This window comes from Cyrtonyx montezumae, unplaced genomic scaffold (genome assembly GCF_038088225.1).
Source record: "Cyrtonyx montezumae isolate F1298 unplaced genomic scaffold, pur_monq_1.0 scaffold_25, whole genome shotgun sequence".
Taxonomy (NCBI): Eukaryota; Metazoa; Chordata; class Aves; order Galliformes; family Odontophoridae; genus Cyrtonyx; species Cyrtonyx montezumae.
The window spans coordinates 7,170,431-7,194,152 of NW_027071992.1; the positions used below are offsets into that span (position 1 = coordinate 7,170,431).

The 23,722-nt window shown below is 37.2% G+C and overlaps 1 protein-coding gene across 2 annotated transcripts in view; it reads left to right on the forward strand.

The window, feature by feature from the left end:
• Window positions 1-23,722, forward strand: part of PLPP1 (phospholipid phosphatase 1) — a 50,548-nt gene that overhangs the window by 13,618 nt on the left and 13,208 nt on the right. Inside the window, exons 2-3 of one of the 2 annotated variants that reach the window (XM_065739882.1) lie at window positions 311-465; window positions 10,250-10,530. In XM_065739882.1, the coding sequence (XP_065595954.1) occupies window positions 311-465; window positions 10,250-10,530 (436 nt within the window). Of the gene's footprint in view, window positions 1-310; window positions 466-6,753; window positions 6,906-10,249; window positions 10,531-23,722 lie in introns of both variants that reach the window. The other variant, XM_065739883.1, reaches the window with a different exon arrangement.

Genomic DNA, 23,722 nt, shown 5'->3' on the forward strand with positions numbered 1-23,722 from the left:
CAGTTCTTAAGGATAATCTTGGTTCAGTATGGGGGAGCTCTCCTTTCTGATGAAAGGACTTTGAACTCTACACTAAAATTCTGCATCTGGTGGGTAATACCAGAATCTTTCTGAGACTAACTTAAACATATTATATATTTCTACAAAAAAGGTTTGGTGAATGTGTATTGTTGCATGATCTTTTTCTGTGACCTGGGAAATTTGAGTTTTGCATGTTTGGTATCTTCCGTACATGTTTAAAAATGTTTTTTTTATTTAACCACATTGTTTTTTGTTTTTGTTGTTTTTGTTTTTTTCCTTCCCCCAACAGCTGGCTTACCCCTTGGTGTTCTAAACTTGGCCAAAATAAAACCGTATCAGAGAGGCTTTTTCTGTAATGATGACAGCATCAAGTATCCGTTCCATGACAGTACCGTCACATCCACTGTCCTCTACACAGTGGGGTTCACCTTGCCCATTTTATCTGTAAGTAGCTAATATATAGGGAGCATTGGTAATGTGAGTAAAATGAATACCTTCCAAGATGAAAACACTGTGATTTTACTAAGTTGAAGCCAATAGAGAGTTTATAAAGGAAAATCCTAAGTATATGGGATCTTATTCATAAATAGCCATATGCAAATGAAAGATGCAGTTAGCTACTTCTCTGTGCAATTGTCTGCACAGAAAATCTTGTAATAATCTGTAACTGCTAGTAACTCCAATCTTATTTGCTTCAGGAACAACAACAACAAAAAAGTGAGGGTTTGCTGTAACAGTGAGCCTAGTTCATTATCTTTGGGGGAGAAAAATACTGCAGACTTCCAGAGTTCTGAGTTGTGATCAGTCTTTTGTTTGCAATGAGTTTGTGTGAATGTTTGTGGTGGTAAGATTTCCACTTCATTGGAGTACAGATATGTAATTAATGAGTCTTGCTTCCATATACTTTTACTGAAAGTAATATAATTTGAAAACTGTGGATTATATTTAAAAAGTGTGATCAGACTGGGAACAGGAAAATCAGATGTTCAAACTGATTTATTGTATTGGACAGTCTCATTGGAGGCTTGAGACTTGATTCCAAAGCTGTTTATGTTTTTGGAAGTAGTATGTTAATCAACATCTTAAGCAAGGGGAGGGCTGACTCACAAAAGTAAATTGGGAGTAGCTCTGATTATCTACATCTAGTCCAAGTCTTATCCTGGCAATAAGACTTTTGTGAAGGGATCTGACTTATAAAGAAATTAACCAATAACAGCATTAAATGTTAAGCAAGGAGAAACTGATAAATTGCACTTCTGTGCAGTCTTTGTCCTAATATCAGACTTGAACAGGACACTTATTCTTTAGATGGACTTAACCTCAGCTTTGTCCCTTCACAGCATAAACAGAAGAACTTGTGGTAAGAAAACTATGTATGTAGTCTTTTTCATAGGAGGATTTGATCTTTTCAGTTTATAGCTATACTAATGAAGTTTACATTAGATTATAGGATCAAGTGGTTGTGGCTTTGCTATCTTTCTTCTTTTTCTCAGCCCATTGAGACAAATCCTTTATTTCTCTTCTCTTTCTCTAGAGGAAGACTATCCAGTGCTCATGCATAGACTCAGAAACCTGATCAAGATTAGGAACATGAAAAGAGTAGACTTTTACTTTTCTCTAAATATTCTGTAGAAATACAGTCAGTCAGAAATTGTAACAGCTTGAGTGGAATTCTAAACCATTGGATTGGATGAGTCAGACTATACTGGACAAGAGAAGCATGTGATGTAACTTTAATAAATATTTAGTCTTATCAGTTAAGTTTAACTCTTGGTTTTTGATAGATCAGTATTATTATTTTTCTTTAGACTCTGTTGCCAGTGCGGGTAGCTGATTTACAGCCCCCATGTTCCGTTGCACTATGCAAATTCCAACTTTTTTCATTTTTGAGATAAGAGTGTACTTTAGGAGTCTTGTCATCATGTAAAACTGATAAATTAAAACAAATTATATTTGCACATGGTTTGAATGCTATTGCAGAAACAAGTTCAGTTGTTGGTTAGCTAATTAGGTTTTCCAATTTTCTCATATCTGCGCTATTACAATAGTTGCAACAGCCATAAGAAAGTTTTCTCCCCCCTTGTCATTTCAATGTATGAGTAATTTAACTTCTATGTGCATAACTCTGAAAATACTAATGCACAAATATCCTTATGTTCCCTTGTCCTTACTGTAGTTTTCCAAGAGAAAACTGAAAGACCTTGATCTTCCACTGAATCAAAGAATTGTCAGCCAGAATCATCAATGAATTATATGCTGCATAACACTAGCTATCATGACTTGATCCCTGGTATTACCCTACTGGTAACCTTTTCCCAACCTTATAATTTTTCTTAGCATAGCTGTTGTCATATTCCTTTTAGGCAGCTTCCTCACCATGTTACAATTGACTTGGAAAATGAAGTATGTATAAAAGATGCTTTTTAGTATTATTCTATGAGAAGTATTTGATAGAGAGCCTTTAATGATTCTTTGCAATCTCTGCTTTATACTTAAAAGATATTATTGTTTTACTTTCATGTGAAACTCTGAACCCAATTGATTCTTTTTTTAGTAGTTTTGTAGTATGCCAGACTTCCCTTTGAAATTGTAGCTTTTTTTGAGGAAAAACTGATATCTACAGAGAAAGCAGGGCTTTTCCTTTAATGTAGTGTGTTAATGTGCAAGCATGCAAGATGAGTAGTTTCTGGTGGTTTTTTTTGTGTTCCCTCAGTGATCCACTGTTGAGTCTCTACTCCTTTTTACTTTAGAAACAAATTTTATATCTTTTAGGTGGATCAGTCTCCTGACTAGGAAGCATAACAGCTCTATACCTTTTAACATTTGTTCTGTGGTTCTATTTGAGAAGATCATGATGTTAATGATAACTCTGTTATGAAGACAGTGTCACTTAATCTTCAGCCATTTCTAGTCATCCTCCTCTGCAGGTTTCGTACTTTGGAAATTGCTGCCATAAAGGGAAAGCTTGTTCCTGTTTCATGTGTATTTAAAGGAAGAAATTAGATTAAATATGCTGTATGGATCACTTTCTGAGGGAACAGCTACTGATGTTGGACAGTACTTTAACCAAAAAGACCTTGAAAACCAGTATGATCAGGGTGCTCCAGGCTAGGTAGTATCTTGGACTAGATATGTAGTAAATAACTATGGTTGTGTGACTAGGTTTAAGTTTCATCATGTTAAATCAGTCTGATCAATCTTCTGGTTGTAACCTCATTAAAAAACTTATCAAGATTGAAGCTTTTTACTTCAAGTTTTCATGGAGGCACTGAATGTGCTGGAACAAATGCACTTCTTAAATCAGCTACATGGGCAGAAGAAACTGAAAATAATACTTTGTGAAGTTAATTGTATAAGCTTTTTTAACTACATTGTATTTCCAACCAGAACCCTTCAAATTAGTTCCAGGTAGGTATCTAGAACTTCTAAGGCTGTCCTCAATGAAATAGTGCTGTCCTATGCAAATTTTACTGGCTTTGTTTTTTGAAAAAGAGATTTTTGTGCTAAATAGGATTTCTTTTCCAAATACTTAGTGATCTTCAGCTGTAGAAGAGCTTCCTTAAGGCTCTGTGGAGAATTCATCCTGTAGATTGGTACCTAGATCTGGTTTTTCAGTAGTCCACTCAAACTGGAAAGTACCAGTGACTGTTTAATACTCGATGCTACGTATTTTGTCTCAGTAATGTTGCTTGAATTTCTCAGAATCCAGAAAAATCAGTGGGTTTTTTGGTGTAGAAGGAAGTTTGGGTGCTGGAGTGAATGAAATAGAAGTTCTTTAACCATGCTTTTTATTCTGGTAGTCTAAGAGTCTGGTAAACTCAAGTGGTGGAACATTTAAACTGATGAAAATGTTTCTCGGGCACTCAACTGAGGGAAAATAAGTTAAAATGTCTTCTCTTTCATAGCTTAATTTTGTTGGTTCCTACTTGCTTAAAGAGCAAAACAAACACAAACTTTTGAGTTCTTCAGTTAAGATAACGTACACAGAGCAGTTGATATAGGATGATGCTGCAAGCAGATACTGACTAATTACTTCATAAACTCAGTATTGCTGAAGAGTGAGCACACATTTCAGACACTTTTTCTTTGCAAGGAAGAATGCACTTTCAAAACATAACAATGCAAATATAACCCAAGCTCTCTGGAAGTTTGCTTTCTTCATGCTAATGAAAAACTGTAACACCGAAGTGGGGAGGAAATAATAAGTCAGCTTGATTTTTCATTAAGCATATTTTTAACAAGAGTAGTACATAGCTGGTGACCTGACGCTAGTGACAACACCTGACTTAGGAGAACAGATGGTAGGTTTTGATAGCCATCCAGAAAAGTTCCTGGGTACCCTGCTCTAGGTGTCCTTCCTCAGGAGTTGAACCACATGGACCCAGAGGTCCCTCAGACATTGTGATCTATGGTTTTTAGTCTGAACTCAGTTTGTGAGAACCACTTTACTGTGTTTGAATCCAATCAAAAAGAGTAAACCTGTAAAAATCACTCAGTGAAAATGAGCCTTTTCTTTAAATCTCATGCCTTTTTAGATCTAAAAAAAGTGTTGAATCTTTGTATTAGTATGTGTGCAGAGCAAAAACAAAATTTTCACTCCATCATTTGTCATGTTGGCAATCAGCAGGTTCACTCATGTCACACAATGTTGCTAATTACCAAACAGCTGATGATATGTACAGGTATGCTGTTGTAATACCAGCATGGGGGAGGGCAGAAATGAGGGCTGAGTTGTGGTGCCTTCCAAATCCATTTTGTCCTTATTATTAGGATGAATTGACAGGGTTCTTTTTTTCTGACAGAAAGGCTATATTTGCACTGCACAGTACAGACAGGCTCTCAGGGCTCTCTGCTGGCAGGTATCTGAATGGTTCGGTGTTTTGGGGAAGCTTGGGCTTGGCTCAGCTCTTATGCTCCTGTCCTTTTTCTGCTCCACTAGAGTGATGGCTTCTAGCACTAGGTCAGTCAGTCTCTGGCATGGAACTGGAAATAACCCCTTTTCACAGTTCCAGATTTTCTGTTCCCTGGAAGTAGCAGGAGGATCTGCATGCTATTGAATTCTGTAATTGTAGTACAGGACATGGTTGATTGTGATGTGCTCAAGTATCCAAGCTGGGTACTACCAGGAGCTGTGAACTACAGAGCTGTGGCCTGTGTTGCATCACACTCATCAGGGATCACTTCAAGGAGGTTTTCATCTTATGACTCATTAGCTTGTTGTTTATTGTTCTGTTTTTAAAGTGAAGTGTTTATTTAAAAGAGTTTATTTAAAAGAGTCTCTTCAATGTGATGTAAAGAGCAGGATGTGAAGCAAATCACTGGTGTAGCTAAAGTGCTCCTCATCTGTGCCTGGCCCAGGAGTCAGTCTTAATTTGGAGGACTGTGCTGGGGGAAATTAAAAGAAAGAATTTTGAAAAGGATCTTAAGTCTTTATTTTTATAAAATCTTGCTGTGTAATTTAGTGTACCCCAGCACTTCCTACCACTCAATTCTTTTACTACTTGATCACCGTGTTTCTTATATCCTTTTTTTTTTTCCCCTGTTGTTGTTGTTCTTTTTATATTTACATTAGTTTGTAGATACTTGGAGGTGATTTATCTTTATATAGAAAGAAAGAGCTGGACTGATTCCTCAGAACCTGTTACGGCAGATCTGACTACAGAACCATCTTTCTGGCAGGCAGAAAGGAGGCTGCTTTTCATCCTTGTGATAAGGATGCTAGATTGGTAGATAAGGAACACTTATTTCTTTAACTCTAAGCTGTATGCATTTTGTATGTGATACTACTGAGTTCTGAGCAAGTGCTCTTAAGCACTAAGTTTAGCTATGTTGTACATCCCTAAGTTACAAAAGACTGTTTTGTAGAATGTTCTTGGTAGCCTCATACTTCTTTTCTTTCTGAGGTTATTCATGCCTGTAGAGTCTGTGTGTCAAGTCTGGAAGATCAGGCTTAAAAAATGCAACTCTACTTGTTTGTGGGAATTTTTTACTCTATTTTGAGCTTCTTGTGAACTTTGCTTTCAAATGACTGGTTTTAGTTAGTATTGCAGGTCTCCTGAGCTGCAGACCATTTCATCTTCATCTTGTGCTTAGGATGAGTCGGAAGCTTCTTTTGTGGAAGATGGGAATAAAATTTCCAGGCCTGAGGCTGCTGGACTTGTGTAGTGACCACATTACATTGTTCCTTGGGCCTATCCAGTGTGTGTGTGAAGTGAGGAGGCTTTGTGCATGTACAAGCAGTCAACCTTTGCCCTCTTCCTAAAAATTCCTTCTGCTCTTTCACTCCCTGAGGAGCACCTATTTTCTGCTTTTTATGAAGTGCAGTTTTTGCTGTCCTAATTTCTAAAGATGGACAGAGAAGATGGAAAGGGACAGCTGTTGCTTGCTGCAATATTAATGAATAGTGGATAATTGTTGCAGTAGCAGCAAATTGAGTACTCAGTGTTTGCCACGGAACTGTTTACTCATTCATGGTTTCAGAATGCTTTCAGGCTTGATGTGCCATAAATGCAAAGGTGAAAGAAATTCTATTCTCCTTCCTTGTGTATATGATTTCCCAGTCTTTCATGGGAGCTGCAAAGACAAGAAGGCACTCATTGGGCAAAGTGCATAACCTTCTGACTTGCTGCATGCCTCTTTCTCTTTATGCACTTCTCTTTGCATATGTGGGGGTGTAATAATCACTGGAGATTAAATGTTGCTTTTGTAATGTATTTTTTTCCTTTTTGCTAGCTGGCTTGCCTTTTGCAATTCTCAATTCAAGACGTATCCCCTTCCAGAGAGGAGTTTTCTGTAGTGATGAATCCATCCGGTATCCATACAAAGAGGACACCATTTCTTATAAGTTGTTAGCAGGAATAATTGTTCCTTTCAGTATAATTGTTGTAAGTTAAACTTTTTTTCATTGCATTTGATTTCAATGGGGGTGGGAAGGAGGGGGAATCTGTTAATACGGATCTCTAAAACTGTATTCTGTAGGACTTCTGAGCTTCAAAATAATGCCCTTAAACTAGGTGTTAAAGCAGCAGTAATGGTGTTCTAAAAAAGATAATTTAAAACATTTTCTGTGATTTGAAGCCAGTCAAATAGAATTGGAGAAGCAGAAAAAGATCATGAAACTATGATGATAGTCGTTTTTAGTGACTCAATTCTGTATGTTTTGAGATTTTTTTGTGTTGATTTAGTTATTTAAAGCACATCTGTCTTACTGTCTCAAGCATTCCTGTTTTGGGACTGCTCTTTTCAGAAGACAATTTAGGATAACGTATTAGTCAACTTTCCTATCTGCTGCAGTCATTGGAAGTTCTTCTGTATGTGGAATTATAACACAAGTATGAACTTCTTGAATAAGCTAATAATAATAACACTTAACATTCTGACATCAATCAGAACTGACCACAGACAACCTTAGAATAATAGGCATGAGTAGCCAGGGAAGTTTATCCTGAACTTGCACCTTCGCACAGTCCATTTATATTTCACTTAATGCTAGGGTTTACTTTCATTCTATCCCTTTTATGATTCAACTGAGTTTCAGTTGAAAATAAGGTTGTCTTCTCCTTCCTTTCACTTTCATACTAGACCAATGAACTGGAAGTATTCCCTCTGCAATGCTACTGTCTGTGCAGGGCATGAGGCAATTTAGGATCTCCCTGTTTGATTGCAGCTCCTAGATTAGTTTGAACTGATTCAAGCATATTTAAATTCTGTCCTTTTAGACTTTAATGGTATACTGCCAGGTAAGCTAATCTAATAGCTCCTTCTTGGAAAAAAAGGAAGGTCTCACTGTCTTTTGCAACCTACAATGTCTTGTTTGAGACGTATAAGCTCTTGGGATTCCTTAAACCTGAATGAATATAGCTTTTAACCTTTATGATAGGTTGAAAAGTCTCTTGGAAGGTAAGAGAAGTACCAGTGTTGATGCACAAAGTGGCATGAACATGTCATTGGTTGAGGGTGAAGCTGTACCTCACCAGTTAACCATTCTGTATTTTATATCTTGTGTGACTGCATTTAAATTTACACAGTGACCCTTCAGCTGAGGTTTCATCTGCAGTCCAGATCTATCAGAAAGCTTTTACGCTCAGCTTGACATATCTTTTTGCTGATTGTCATCAGAGTTGATCACACTACAATTTGAGTAGAACTGAAACTTTCATGTGAGGCAAGGTCTTTAGATGTATAAGAATTTATCCAGGTATATATCAGAAACTGGGAAAGAAGCAGCTTAATGTAAAGCAGAATATCGGGTAACAGCTTTCCTGGGCTAATAGGGTACAATAAGGGGATACTGTGTCAATCTGACTCTTTGTATGAATACTGAATACTGTAGACAGGGATTTTTAACTAGGTTCCAACATGTTGACATGAAGCTTGTGTGCTCCTGGATGGAATTTTTTCCTTATCTGTAGAAATGTGAGGACTGGGAAGCAGAACTGGCTTGTCTTGTTGTTTTTTGAGGGATGTAAGGGGGAAGCCTATAGTTCAAGCTCTTAAAAGAAATACAGCAGAAACTTTTTTTCCCTGTTTGCTCAGTTAACTGGCAAGAGGTCTGTGCTGGAAGATCTTGCCTTTTAAGGTAGGACTATTTCTTTCAGTCTGTGCTCACACTAGTAGCTGGTATTTTGCAAGAGCAGCCGTACTTGGTCACAGCTGAGGTCCATCTAGCTTAAATATTTAATTTCATCAATGGTTTAAACAGAAGTAGGAAGGAAGAGAAGAATAGAGCAAAGTACTTTCCTACCAGTTGTAGCTGAGCACCTGTGTGAGTCAGAACAAGGGTTCAAAGAACTTAGAAAATTTTAAAGAATGTATTTCCTTTTATTCAATCTCCATATGAGTCTGTACACATTGGCTAATGAAACTGCCTTAAGAACATTAGGGATCTTCTTTTAATGGTGAAATAAAAGCATTCTTTCCAGAAAATGAAGTCAGATGCCAGAAAATGATGAAGTCAGATGCAAATGGTAGTGTCTTATCCTCGTTGCTTTTGCAGACCATTGAAGATGGATACTGTGAGTCCGATCAAGTAGCTATAGGGACGTCACTTTTTTGTTACCTCACCTGAGATGAGTTACTTTCTTTAAGCTTTTCAGCCATGTTCTTTTAAAGGGATTAATTGTGGCTGTGATACGTTGTTTCAGTTTACCTCATTCATTAAGAGGATACTCTATGGGACTGGTAGTCTTTGCAAAGCTTTTTTTTTTTTGGTGTTTTTCTCCTTCACTCCCATGTTCTGGTAGGGTGCAGAATGCAAGAAATTGTTAGTGTCATACACCAATCAACTTCTGCCTGCTTTCATGTGCAGAGCTACTGACAGCAACTTTGTTTGCTCAGGTGTCAATGCTTTTTGAACAGCTTAATTCACACGATCTCTGCCTTTCTGGTATCATGGATATGTCAGTCTTGCAAGTGATGGAGCTATCATTTAGTCCTTTTTGGAAATTGCTATATGCATATCTTCCACTACTGTAGAACAGCCTTTCTAAATCAAATGGGGCTGGCTGACTCATATCCAGCCTCTCTGGGATGAAGTAGTAATATCAGAAGTTAATCTGAAAATTTATATACTTATTCTAAGAAAAACATGCTTTCTGCAAAAGGCAGAAGTTACAGAAGATCTCCTTTCCTATCAACACCTAATGCATTCATGATGCACACATACTTTAAACATTCAAGATGAAAAATCATTTGAAAGTCCTCGTAATACCTCTCTTTCCTTATTCATGAGCTTTTTCTCCCCTAAAGATAACATTTTCTTGAGGACTAGGAGGTTACTTTGTTTAAATAACTGGCTATCTGGAAATCAAATATGGACCCTCTAGAGTGGTTTCTGGCTTCACCAAAAAACAAAATATGGAAAAAAACTGTCAAGACAAAAAATCTGTTAGCAGAAACTTAACTAATGAAAAGCCAGTGCAGGATGGAACATAAAACTGGAGAGAATAGTTTTCATCAGGTCTATGTCAAGTAGTATGGATAAGTGTCTCTCAGAGAGAGTTTTGTTTTAATAAATATTCTGAAAATGTATTCTTATAGAGAGCAACATGATGCACAGCAGGGCAAAAAATTTGATTGTTTTAATGTTCTAAAGTTTTAGAAATGATTGCTATCAACTCGTAGGGAACTCAAATTTTGCCAGTCAGTTGTTTTTAATTGGAAATGATATGCTTGATTTTTAACAATAGTATTTTTAAGTGATTAACTGTTGTCCTTCTTTCTCTTTCAGATAATCTTAGGAGAGACTCTCTCTGTCTTTTATAACCATTTGCACTCAAACTCATTTGTCAGAAATAACTACGTAGCCACTATTTACAAAGCCATTGGAACCTTCATTTTTGGAGCAGCTGCTAGCCAGTCGTTGACGGACATTGCCAAGTACTCCATAGGCAGACTGCGTCCTCACTTCCTTGCGGTGTGCCAGCCTGACTGGACACGAATCAACTGCAGTCTGGGTTACATTGAGAACTTCCCTTGCCAAGGAGACAAGGCAAAAATCAATGAAGGAAGGTGAGTCTGACTGATCTTGTAGACCTGGTTTTGAGACCTCTTTCTTGACTTGGTAATATCTTGGGATGATGTGTTCACAGTATACAAAAATCACAGGTTCTGAACTGAACACGTTTTCTCAGTAGTAAAATAAGTCAGTCTATTTTCAGAGACTGATACTCAAGGAGAAATCTAAACTTGTACTATTTCTTTTTTAATTGATAGTGAGAAAACCACTCCAGAACAAAAACCAAGAGTGTACTTAAACAGTGTCTGTTGTACTGTTCTGTTCTCTCTTCTCATCTTCTAAGCTGGTTGAAAGCTTAGTGATTTGTGCAAGCATCACTGCATGCTTTGTTGCAAACATCAGATGTGCTTGAAATAGTAGTGCAACTTCTAGAATCCTGCTGTATTACAGGAGATCTTGAGGAAAGATAAATATGTGCACAAATATATTTCAGTCTAGTTTTGTATGAAGATAAAGCAATGGACTTCTGCTTGGTTGTCTGCATTGGTTAAGGTGGCAGTGGATTTTAGTTAAGAGTGTAAAAATTTCAGTTGAACTAATCTAAACCTGATTATGCTAATTCTTTAAATTAATGTCTTATTTTACTCTGAAAACAGTCATCTTCAGCATCAGGTTGCTTTAGCTTTTCCTTGACAACTTTTGTTGTATACTTGCACTTTAGTTTGAAGACTGTGATACTGGTAGTACTGTTGGTTAAGGTAAACTGAAGATCAAAACGACTAAGTTTACAGATGTAGATATCTTTCATATCTTGGATATCTTGTTGAAAACTGCATGTAGAAGTTGACATTACATGAAAGTATAGACTTCTTGCAGATCTATAAAATAGGCATGGAAAAAGCTACTTAAATTAGAAATTCTTAAATTTAAGGAGTATTGGTATTAAAAACTAGTGTTTCTTTGTACCTGTTTGTAGGAGAACCCTTTCTTAAGGTATTCTCTGGTATTTCTGATTTGATACAGAAGCTGGTATGAAGTATGTGCTCTGAAACTTTTAGAAAAGTATTACGTTCAATCCAACTAGTCATGTCAGAGATTCTAGTATTAATTCAGGTGGAAGATTGCAATGAGTAACTCAATGGGCACAGTGGCCTGTAAAGTTCTGCATATCAAAATATCAAATCTTTCCTTAGTTGAAGACATACCTAACATGGTTGAGTAAAATGTATATGCATTTTTAAATGTGGAATTATTTTTCCCAGTGCAACTACATTGTGTAGGTTTGTCACTGGTAATACTGCTTGTTTGTAGTCTTTTAGAAAAGAAACTAGTCTGCAAATGTGGAGGGGGGAATAAAGAAAAGATGTTCTCCTGTCACTGGTGCTAGTAATTGATATGTCACTTCCCTTATATCAGAATATACCTTTGTACTGTTTGATTGCCTTACATGTGCTTTCTTCAGTATTTGTAAAGATAGTGACTTGCCAAATGGCTGTTTTGTTCTCTCAGTTCAACAAAGCAGTATCCAGTAGAACAGGGTAGATGTGTGCTGGGTTATAAATGTGATAGTGGGGAAGTGTGCGAGCAGTCTCTGCCACTTTCAAATTTATCAATCCTTCTACAACTTCCTTATCTTCTGGCTTTCTACAGCTTATTTTTACTTGGCTTTGAGTGGATAGGCAGTTTACCTGAATTCCTAAAAGAGTAGGCGTAGAGAATTCAGGAAGGACACATTATGACTTCTCCATTCTTTGTTAGTTGTAAGGTGTGTTCCCCTAACTAGTCTGTGGCAGATTAACAAGATGCATGAACAGTGTTCACACATTGGAAGGAGTTAATAGAAACCATAGGTACTCAGCAGTAGGAGCTGTAAGCAAATATTTTGCTGTTCTTAAGTATATTTTACTGCATTTGCTGGTTCTGCTTGTCCAAAATGAGTTTATAAGCTTGAATGCCTAGTGTAGTTATAAAATTATAGAGCTTCTGTTTTCTTATAGCATATGAATTACAGGATGAGTCTTCAACACTCTCCTAAAAGGAAACTGCCAAATAACAGAAAAACCCACCTTTCTAATGAGTATGTTGAACACTGAGGAAAAATTGAGTGTTATGCTAGAGGTAAAAGAAACTTCAGGTTCTGTTAGTGTAGTTCTGCTTAAATGTATTGTACTTGGTGGCTTCAAGATGGTGGTCTTCAACCTGTATTTCTAGACTGTACCAATACCTTGTGTGAAGACATTAACTGCTGCTCCTGGCTTATGTTGTTGGTTAGGAGTCACTAATTCTCTTGGTCACACTTTGTGTTGAAGTGCATTGGTAACCCTTAGGTAGCAGTATCTAAAATTCTTCAAACAAACTTAACTATGCTAGCCAGAAGCTGGAAAGCGTCAGCTGTTAACAGTTGTCAACCCAGAGCGTTGTCTTAAGCTAAGATTTCTTCTTGTTTGTGAATCTAATCCTGAAGGTAATAAGCATAGCTTAAATAAAGTTTGTGAGTTCTCGGTAGAATGTGTAAGCATAGTAGAAAGGAAAAAGCTATGGGCTTTTTTTCCGTTTTTAACATTCTTTCAATAAATAGGTAAAAACTCACCATAAATTCAGAGTCAAGATGCTCAAGGTTGCAAACAAAAAAGACAGAACCAACTTAAGGTACTGAAGAGCTGTGAATAATTTTTAGTTCTCAAAGAATGTAGTAGCTGCTATGTACAGTTTAAAGTATTTTTACTATTTCATTGAGGATTATGCTGTCACCTGTTCATCATGTTACAAACTTGGTAGCACAGACAGCACACTACACCTGACCTTTACAAAAGGCTTAACTGTGAAACTGGTACTATTTGAACTCTATCCAGAGTGTTAAGAGTAAACAATGTAGTATGAAGTATGCAGTATTACTATTCATTGTCTCCTGAGTAATATCACAGGGTAACGTCACTGGGACACTAATAGCCCTATGGAGGAAAGAAATGCAAATTCTATTTGATTCTATTTGCATGTGTACATATGGTGCAAATGGTACCTCCCTAGAACTTAAAGCTAGAAACTATTCTTTAAAAATAGAAAAAAAAGTGGGCTTGTAGCACCAAAACTTGATTAGCAAGAGTTTCACAATCCTTATGTAGTATCCAACTTCTTAGAATATTTGAAAGCAATGGGCTCCTAACTGTTAAAGCTGACATTTATTCTAACTTTCTCACATGTTCAGTGAAGTGAGTTGCATTGTTGTGTGAGTGGACACAAGCCTCAAAAGTGAGTTAAGTATGACCAATCAATTTAATGTATAGAAGCTTAAGATCAATTCAGGTACTCCAGGACTGTAGAGAAGAATTGGCAGCTGGGTTATGAAGGTATTGCAGTTTTGTATTTTTAATACTTATCTTGGTTTGGTTGTTACTTTGAATGGCATTTTTTGTGACATCTCACCTGGAGGATTGAAACACTACAGAAAACAAATATGATGGCTTAAAAAAAAAAAAAAACCTGAAATCTTCCATCATTCATAATATAATGTAGAGTTCTGTCCATATAGAGTTCTGCTGCTTTCATTTAATTTACTTCTCTGCTGAATAGAGTAGGCATTTCAGCTCCAGCTGTGGCCAGTCTAATTCCTTTGCAGCATGCTTCTATGATGCTTCAGTACTTGTCCCTGATAGTCTGTTTCTACCACCCCTGTTTTTTTTGTCTGCACCATCAGGTGGTACTTACTGAATCAAAATGATCTTTTGCTATTCCTATTTTTCTTGTACAAGGGGATGAAAGGTTCTTATGCTCTGATTTTTGTCCCTTAAATCCTATTATCCCATGGTCACTGCGTCCAGTGCCACTGATGTGCCCAACAAGTTCAGTATGCTTGCTGAACGACATTCAGCAAAGCACCTTTCCTGTGAGGCCTGTCCAGCAGCAGTGTCAAAAATAAAATAAGCTGTTGAACTGCTTGTACCTGCCACACTGCCTTTCCAGAAGATATTTCGAGGCTGCTGGCGTTCCCTAGGAAGAACTTCTGGACATGAGGCATCTGGATTGCTACACCCAATATGACGAGTGGGTTCTGAGATGTTTTGATCTTTTTTTTGCTTTGTTTGTAAAATGAATTTGCTTATAAGCCTGAAAAGAATACTTAATTTTGCATATTTCTTGTGCCCTGGGAATGGCTTGATCATTGGCCTCCAAATGTTGAGATGCTCTTAATGACTTTGCTTTTCCTTTTGTGTCTTTAGCTGTACCCTGTGGGTGTGCTGTAAAAAGAGAAGGGGCACCACATATTGCAGTTTCTTGAACTCGTTGATCTGTTAATTTTATTCATTTATTGTGCATTTGATTAAGGTGTAGATTTAGAGGTGTCCTATTTTCGTCTTTCAAAATTTCTGCTGTTAAAGTATTGACTTGTTTCTGGTCTCTTACTGAAACAGAGGGTATAAGGGGTTTTGTCTTGTTTGTATATCAAATCTGTTCCAAACTGGATTTCACAATTGCCAGATGTGCCCTTTGTGATGGGATTTATTGACCATGTGGACTGCATCTGAAAAATCTGGATTGAATTTCAAATCTGGGTGACTGCTGGGGTTTGGGTTTTTTTTTTAAGTTTTATGTATTTACACATTTTGGTATATAAAAACATATAGTCATTTAGCTTCATTGCCCAGAAGTAGGTGAGAATGTAATTCTAAACATTCTCTTGACAGATTAACCCCTTAAGCAAAAATTTTAGCATTGCTTGCAGGTCCCTAAGTAAGCTGGTGTATGTATTATGCATGTGCATGAACAGTGTCTTTCATAACTTCTGCTTCTTAGCAAATAAAAGATACTGCAGGTGATCCACAAGTGGATGCAGACAGTGGTTGTATTTAAACATCTGATTCTGCATAAAATCATTGCCATATTTTTGTTGCACAGTGTATATTAAAAAAGACTATCGTTAAGGCTCTTGCTTTTTTTCTTTGAGTTCAAATCTAATACGGTGCATGCTTTAATCCTGAGCACATGCTTTAGTTTTTCAGAGCTCCCTTTATTTTTTTTTTTTAAGGAAACTTAAAATTGAAACAAATAATTTTTCGTAAGTTTTTGTGAAATCCATGCTACCACTTAACAAGGTGGCTGAATACAGAGGGGGGGATGCAACATTGCCATGAATATTTAAGAGATACACTGAACACCTGCAAGTTCATTTAAACTGCAAATGCTGACTTCTTGTAGCTATGCTAAATTTGGTTGCAGTGAGCAGTGCAGTTGGCTGGTTTATTCTCTTGATTTGACTGGTTAAACTAGTTCCCATCTGCACACCTTCTTGCACAGTGGGGAGTATTTCCCCCCCACTCCCATGTAATCATCCTGGGTGTGTGCAAAAATGGTCTTAGTCTACTTGTTCTGGCTTCCTGTGTTTACTCCCAAGGCTTTTTGCATGTTGTGCTTATTACGTTTAAGATGAGCAGTGCAGATTTTTCCCAGTGTTGTAAGCACTGACTTCTAAATACTTAAGTCAGTGGAAAAAAAAAACAACAACAAGACTCTGAAGTGATATCTGAGGATGGTGGTGGTTGGAACCTGAAAGTTCAGAGTCCTGGATTTGCAGGACCAGGGGAACCTGATGACTAGGCAAGTCCAAGAAGTTCTCCTTACTGGTTTATTCGTCTGCTCACTGAACATATACACACAACTAAAACCTTTGAACTTTAGGTGGTAGGTACTAAACCACGTTGCACAAGGCTAGCTACTTCAGAGACAGTCTGTGCAATCTGAACTGTTTGCCTCAAAAGCAGACTAGCAGGGTATGTCTGTGTGTGAGAAACACTTCCTATGAAGTTCAATTTACCGTTGGATAGTTAAAACTCTCTAGTTTCAGTATGTCATTTAGTTCTGTTAGTAGTAACAGATAGTCATGAACGTTAACAGCTGTGCTATGATTGTACTGCTGATGTGTGGATTTATATCAGAACTTGTAAGTCCGTGGCGAAAAAAACAGCTACCTATTCCTGTTGATATATTGCTGCATGCTCTTGGAATAAGCTGTGTAGTCTGCTATTGCAAACTCAAAATGTAATCTACAAAGAGGTCTTTAGGAAATTAGAGCTGGCTGCTTTGACCTTTATAATTTATTTCAGCACAATTGCCAAGGTGGTGCCCTTGACTAATCATTTGCCAGGAATTTTACTTTCTCTTTGTTTAGAGTTGGCTGTTGGAGCTCTTTCACAGGTGGTGTGGTATACATGCATGCTAGTGAGTACTGTTAAACTTGCACAGAACAGTTCCCAGGAGCTAAGTACCCATGTCAGACAGCTGGCATGGGGCTAACCTGCTTCAAAGTTCAGTTGAGAAAAAAGTTGGAAAACTCTTACATTGTTTCTTCATGATGAGAACACCTTCAAAACTTTTTTTTAAAGTAAAAATCAGACCATACTTATTAAAATGCAAGTGGCTAATGTTTTCCCTGTTTCATTAGATAGCCTTTGCAATTTGCTTGCTGTGGATTTCTTTAAGCCTAACCCAGAAGACTGGACAGTTGCTTCAGATTAATCTGTCTTCAGTAAACAATTATTCTTTGTGCTTTATCTTTCTTGATATTGAGGGCATTTCTAAGATGAAGCATTACTTTGTACTAAAATAACTTCATACTAGAATACTTCATAAAAGCTTTGTTTGGAAACTGAAAAGCTTTGTCAAAAATCAAACCATGCTTAATCATTCAAGCATAACTAAATAGTTTACTTATCTAATCAGTTTGTAATAACATAATTAATCAGAAATGTCTCTAAAGCTTGTCCAAACATTAACTACATGTTTGCTGGAGCTCTACTGGTATGTTGTATATAGCATTCTGATTACTTCTGTAACAGAGCTTTTAACATACGAGCTGTTACACTGTACTGAAGCTTCAGTGGTTTTCATCAGAATCTAATCAGTAGCTTTCACTACTGAACCATGGGCCTTCTGCATGGTGATGGGTAACATTCACTATCAAAACTGAAAGTACAACGCTTCACTGCTTAATTTTCAGAAAAAGCTGTTCTTGCTGTTTTCAGCATTATGATTTGAACTGGGCGTACAGCGACTTCTGCCGCACAGTGGTTCACTAGAACAGAGCCTACGTTTTAGCTTTAAAGAGAATTACTTTCTATCTTTTGATCTAGTCATGTAACTGGTTTGTTAAACGTATAAAATGTTTTTCAAGCTTAAGAATTCAAAAATGTCAGCCAGAAAAAAAACCCTTAAGTTTTATCTGCTAGTTCAGTTGCTTGTTACCACAGTTAAGTTCATTATTCATCAGAATAATTCAGAATTTGTAGTTTATTTTTCAGCACATCCTGATATTTTTTTCAGAGGTTGGCATTTGCTATTCATGCAGGCATCTTATGCCTGGCAGAAATTCATTGACTTACAAAGCTTAAGTTGAAGTCGATAGGAAGGAAATGATTTCTTTGAGACACAACTTCAGATTAATGTGACTATCAGGTCACCTGGCAGCCTTCTCTTCTCCAGGGTGAACAGCCCCAGCTCTGTCTGTCCTTGTAGGAGAGATGTTCCATTCCATGGGCCATTTTTGTGGCCCTCCTCTGGATGTACTCCAACAGGTCTGTGTCTCTCCTGTACTGAGGATTCCACATCTGGATGCAGCACTCCAGGTGAGGCCTCACCAGTGTAGAGCAGAGGGTCTTGATCACCTCTTGTCCTGTTGGCCATGCTTCTTTTGATGCAGCTCAGGATACTGGGTAAGATAAGCATGAAACTTCCATTTGTGTGAGGTAAGAACATGATGATACTGTTCTGCTTTTCTGAAAACAGTTGATTACACTTTTTTTCTTTTGCACGTTTAGTCTCTTGGCATGCTTTGTCTGTATTGGCAAAGTTTGCTTATTATCTGCTATCACTTAAAATACAGCTGAGTGGCTCTGTGTTCTTGTCTCACATATGATTGTAAAAGGCAGTCAGTGGAAGTTTCACTTAGAAGTGCCTTTGTCAATAAAATTGCTGAAGTGAGGCTTATGGAACTAGAAAGATTCTGGCAACTCTTCCCTCGAGTGTGAGGTTTTTTACTTCAGTCTGCATTTAACCAGTGGCAGAGAAGGGAGAAAGTTGTGAAACTGAATAATACTGTCTTTTTAAAGTGGATTTCTGTCTTCTAAGTAGGCTTGTATATTGTTAAATAGATGACTTGGTCATACATTTAATTCATTTCTCTGCAGTGAAGTGCCAAGTACTTGAAGATTTCAGCCCCCGCTGATGTGCTTGGAATTTGTTTTGCACAAGTCTGTAACTCTTAAAGAGAGTGGGTGCTGTGAGAACATGTTGATCACTGAATTCAGAGCTGATTGTTTTTAAAGAATGTGATACTTCAGCTTATGTGTAGCCCTATCACCTTATTAAACCAAGTCCTCAGTGCATTAAAATTCTAGGAATATTTCCCTGCCAAGTGTGAAGAGCTGTCTGGCTTATTTGAAAACGACGTGCTGGCCTGCAGCTCTCTTGGACATTTTATTCCACTCCATATCGATGAAATGCGTAGCACAAATGTCAGAAGTCAGTGGAGAGTCTGAAGAACCTGAGGATATAAATGATTTGCCAACTAGCTTAGTGAGTGTTTTTGTGTTGATGTGGGAGTAGATAGGTCTCCTGTTTTTGTTATTGAATAATTCCATAATTCAGCACTTATATTGGAAAGATTTCCTCATTCAAATTTATACGATTTTTATGTGGGACCACAAAATGTTCATGCTTCTTAGATATGGGTCTACCCTTTTTATTTGTCATTTCTAAAGCTTCCGTTTAGATTCTTACTATTTGATTCTTACTATTCTATTCAGTACTTTATTGTACTGTACTTACTTATCTCTTTCCTAGTATCCATCTTCACTGATGCTGTTAACTTCTGTCAGACTCTTGTAGAAGTGTACTTTGCATAGTATTTCTATACATTATGTTCTCCATACAGACACTATATGGAGACATGACTTCAGCTGGTTCACTAACTTCCAGTGTTAAGTAATTTGTTTATTAAATAATGTACTTTAGGTAATAAGTTCTGCTTGATAGTATTTTGTAAAACATGCCTTTTGTGATTGTAAAACAATGTTCCTTTTACTTGGAGTGTGCTATACTCCACTTTCTGCTGATCCCTGTACAAATGTGTAACTTTAAGGGTACCTTAGGTCTGTTAAATTGTTTACATGAAAAAAGTTAAGTTTGGGGTATTTAGGTAATTGCTCTAATTGGAAGCCATAAAATGCAGTAGCTACCATGACTAATCAAAATCCTATCTCTAATACTTGGAGAGAACTGATGAGTGATTTTGTGATACTTAGGGCTCTGTACAGCTCTGGTAGATAGGCCAGCTGCACTACTACCTTGTTAGGAATGTCTTGTCCTCAAACTATACCATGTTTCCTTACAGAAGCCATGAATAAAGGGGGCAGCATTTTAGTTTATGTACTGTCAGGTTTACTATATTGTTGGGATGATTTTGAGAAATACTGCCTTCAGTCAGATCATATTCTGTGAACTAAGTTGTCCTGTATGCGCAAAAAGGAATAGACCAGAATTAAGCTGCTGTAAATATCAAAGCCAATAAGGTATTCTTTCTTAGACTTGATTATCTGTAATTAGAAATCCTGGGTAAACCTATTAAATGATTTGATATTCACTGTAGTTACTTCCCTGCAGGAATTGCTCATACTTAAATTACTTTTCAAAGTAATCTTCAAAAATGTAGGCTTACAATAACAGACTGTAGATACGGTCATAATCACTTCTGTGGTAATCATTTTTAGGAAGTACAACTACATTTCATATTTTATCATATAATATGTAAACCTGGGGAAAAACTAAACTTCAGGAAAGCTATCCAGCCCTGAAGCTACTTTGTTTTAAGACCCTTTTGAGATAGTGAACTGCAGTGTACACTATGAACTAAGTATGTTTTAGTTATCAATTGATACGTTAAATTGGTTTGATGTTACTGCTTAAGGTACTCTTCTGTCTTGGTGGTAATAATTGCCCAAGTGGGAACAGTTGCTTTTTTGTGATTAAATGAAGGAGTTGGTTGAAGTAAATATGGATGTCAGAAACATTTGAGATAATTTTCACCAGAGATCCTGTCTCCAAAAAAAAAATCCTGCCAACAGGAGTACCTCTATGGAGCACCACTACATTTTATACTTTTTCCCCCCACAAACTTACCATCTTCCCTGTTTTCCTATTGGATGGGTATTCCAGGTTTGTAATCTTACCAAATTTGTTTGTTAATTACATTCTGAGACTTACTGATTTGTATTCTACCTTGTGCCAGCGAAGGTTTACATTTGTAAATTACATTGATTCTTACTCTATTTTGCCACCTGCCAGTATCCATCCTATTATTTCCAAGGTGTCCCAGAACTCTTACTGTATTTATGTGGTGATTCTCTCCAAGACCTCTTCCCTTCTGTCCGAGTGGTGTTTCTTAAAGAGCACCCAGGGGTGTCAGGTCTTTCTGATGCCTGTACAGACTGTCCAGTTCCAGCTTGCCCCCACTTCCTTGGGCATGTCATATGACAAGTCATTACATATATATATTCATACTGGCTAAACATAAATTGTTACTAGCTATACCTGTGTATTGCTAATCAATTTACAGTGATGCTAGATGGCCTCAGAGACCATGAACTAATTTTTTATCTTGTTTCACGGCAGAAACAACATTCTGTTCCATTCTATTCCCACACTGAGTGAAAGGCGTAGATTGCAGATCTGTTCTTTTGACTTCAGACTTGCTTGTCCTAGCTTTACACTTACCAGCATTATTTCATGACATGGAAACAATATACCATGAAATCATTTGAATGTTCATGAAATCTGAGATGTGAATTCCTATAGGGATAATATGCCCCCTCCTTCGTTTGCCAGAAGTAGTTTTTCAAGGTTGCCTGTAGGATTTTTGTCTGCAAATATTCTGATGCTTTGGGGTTCTTAGATCTAGTAAATGCTGTTTTTTTTTAAATTACTTCTATTTCTTAATTGTTATTTACTTGTAAGTTCTGGCTCATGCAAGCCAGCACTTGCAGTATGCTCACAAGGAAGCCTGGGCTGTGAAGCAGCTTGGCTTGTTCAGTAGACAGGATGTTCTGCTGTCTTTGGGAAGGTATTTGTGTGCTGAGGAATGGTTGTGAAAACTTTTCAAAATATTTTAACTGAAACAATGGAAAAGCATTAAGATTTTTAACAACTTTTGTTTTATTTTTAATAAGTCCAGAGACAGCAGTATTGCCAAAGAACTTTAACTGAGATTGCACAATGTACAAATTGGATCAGTATTTTGTCCCTGCTGTATTTTTTGGCAATACTTCATGTGCTAAGCTGTAAGTTTTCAGTCATGTACAGTTTATTTAATCTGTGTCTGATGAGAATGTACTTAAATTTTGTAATCTTCAACCTGAAACAAGGTATTCTTAATGTCACACTGTTTGTTTATCTAACACCAAGAATGCCTGTAGGCAGTAACATATTTAAAATACCACTTCAAAAACAAATGTAAGAAATTGGATTTATTCCTTCTCTCATTCGGTAGTATTCTGAATTCTTTCAGCTGGCAGTGTGTTGCCCTCAGGAGTTATAGGAAAAGGTCTTATGTACAACAGCAATAACCTAAATAAATGGTGGTGGATAAAATATTAGCATAGAATCCAGGAGTTCATTATTGGCACATCAAGAGTACTTTGGCTCAGACATATCTGTCAGAAGGGTTCTGTCTTTCAAAGTTCTTGTCATAAGTTCTTGTCATATAGACTTTCACAGCAGAGTTCTATACAGGGATGGAAAAGAGTTGAGAAGTACTAAAGTAGAGGAAGATTGTCTAGAAAAACTGCAGTTCTAAGTGTTTTTAAACATCTGAATATATCAGTTTTTATACTGAAGAGCATCTGTGATACCTACATGTAAAAAGTATCTTTTGGAGCTCTTTCCAGTTTCTCTGAAACAAGCTATTTGTAGTGCTTTGAAATAGCTCAAAAATAGCTATTTTTGAGTAGCTTGAAAACTATTGATAGTTCTTGGTTTACATTTGACTACAGAGAACACTTGTGAGTTTTCTTACCACTCTGCAGTGCATTTCTGTGTTCTCTGCATGAAAACTAATCAAGCAGTATTGGGAGTTTCACTTGTGCATGAGATTGCTTTATTGCCTCCCTTGTGGTATTTCTGTGGTAAACACAAATACCCTAGTGCATATTATTACTCTTTGATGGGAGGAGCAGAGGTGTTTTTGACTGACTTGGATTTTCTGCTGATCCCTGGCTCAGGCTCTCAGGTGCAGTGACCAGCTGGAACACCTGCTGGAGGTGGCAGGGAGCTGCCTGGGAAGCCAGAAAACTTCCTATCAACCAGTGCATAAGTGAGCAGTGTAACACAGCACCCTTCAATTACACAGAAGCTTGGTTGAGACCTGGTAGATAACCTGTGAAATGACTTGAAAATTTTTCTACGCTACGTGGTAAAGTGTGGAAGATAGCTGAAATACAGTCTCATTTCCCCATTTAAGATTGGATCAGATATCTTTTATAATTTTGCTGTCTCTTCTCCACCAAGAAGTAGCTGGGTCTTCTCCACCAAGAAGTAGCTTGGCATTGTTCTGTGCATTCCTTGTCTCAGAGACAGTAGGCCTGTCAGGGATCTGCTTTTTTTTTTTTACTCTCTGTAGCTTCCCCCGAGCTGAGGTCAATGATGAAGGCACTCCTCAGAGTCCTTAGGACTGCCATTATTGGCCCCTTACAGCCTGGGCCTTCTTGAAGCTGTTAGAAGTCAGAGGCAGTGTTGCCTTTCCCTAAAGGAAGTAGCCAAGTGTAAAGCTGTTTCTACAAACACAAGGTTAGGTCTCATCTTTTGCACTTGGTCAACTGATGAACTTCCTGTGTCTCTTACTTGCTCTTCAGTATAAGATGGTCATGCTCTATATGAACTGGTACATTTCACAAGTATACACATTTAAAATTAGTAGTTTAATGTTATCTCTTGATGGTGACCTAGAGTAACTACTCTATTTATTCTTATATGCATGTTGTGATTTTCTGATAAACACTTTTTTTTTTAATGGGGGAATTTACAGTCTTTTTGTTCTGATACTTGCGAACAATGCTAAACAACTATTTTGCTCTAATATACACTTAGTTTCTAGTTTTAGGATGTGCTTGCTTACTGGTCAAACTTGAGTTGAAGGACAGGCCGTTACTGCCTGTATTTAGTTTATATCTGATATATATATCATATATATCAATTTTTACTTTA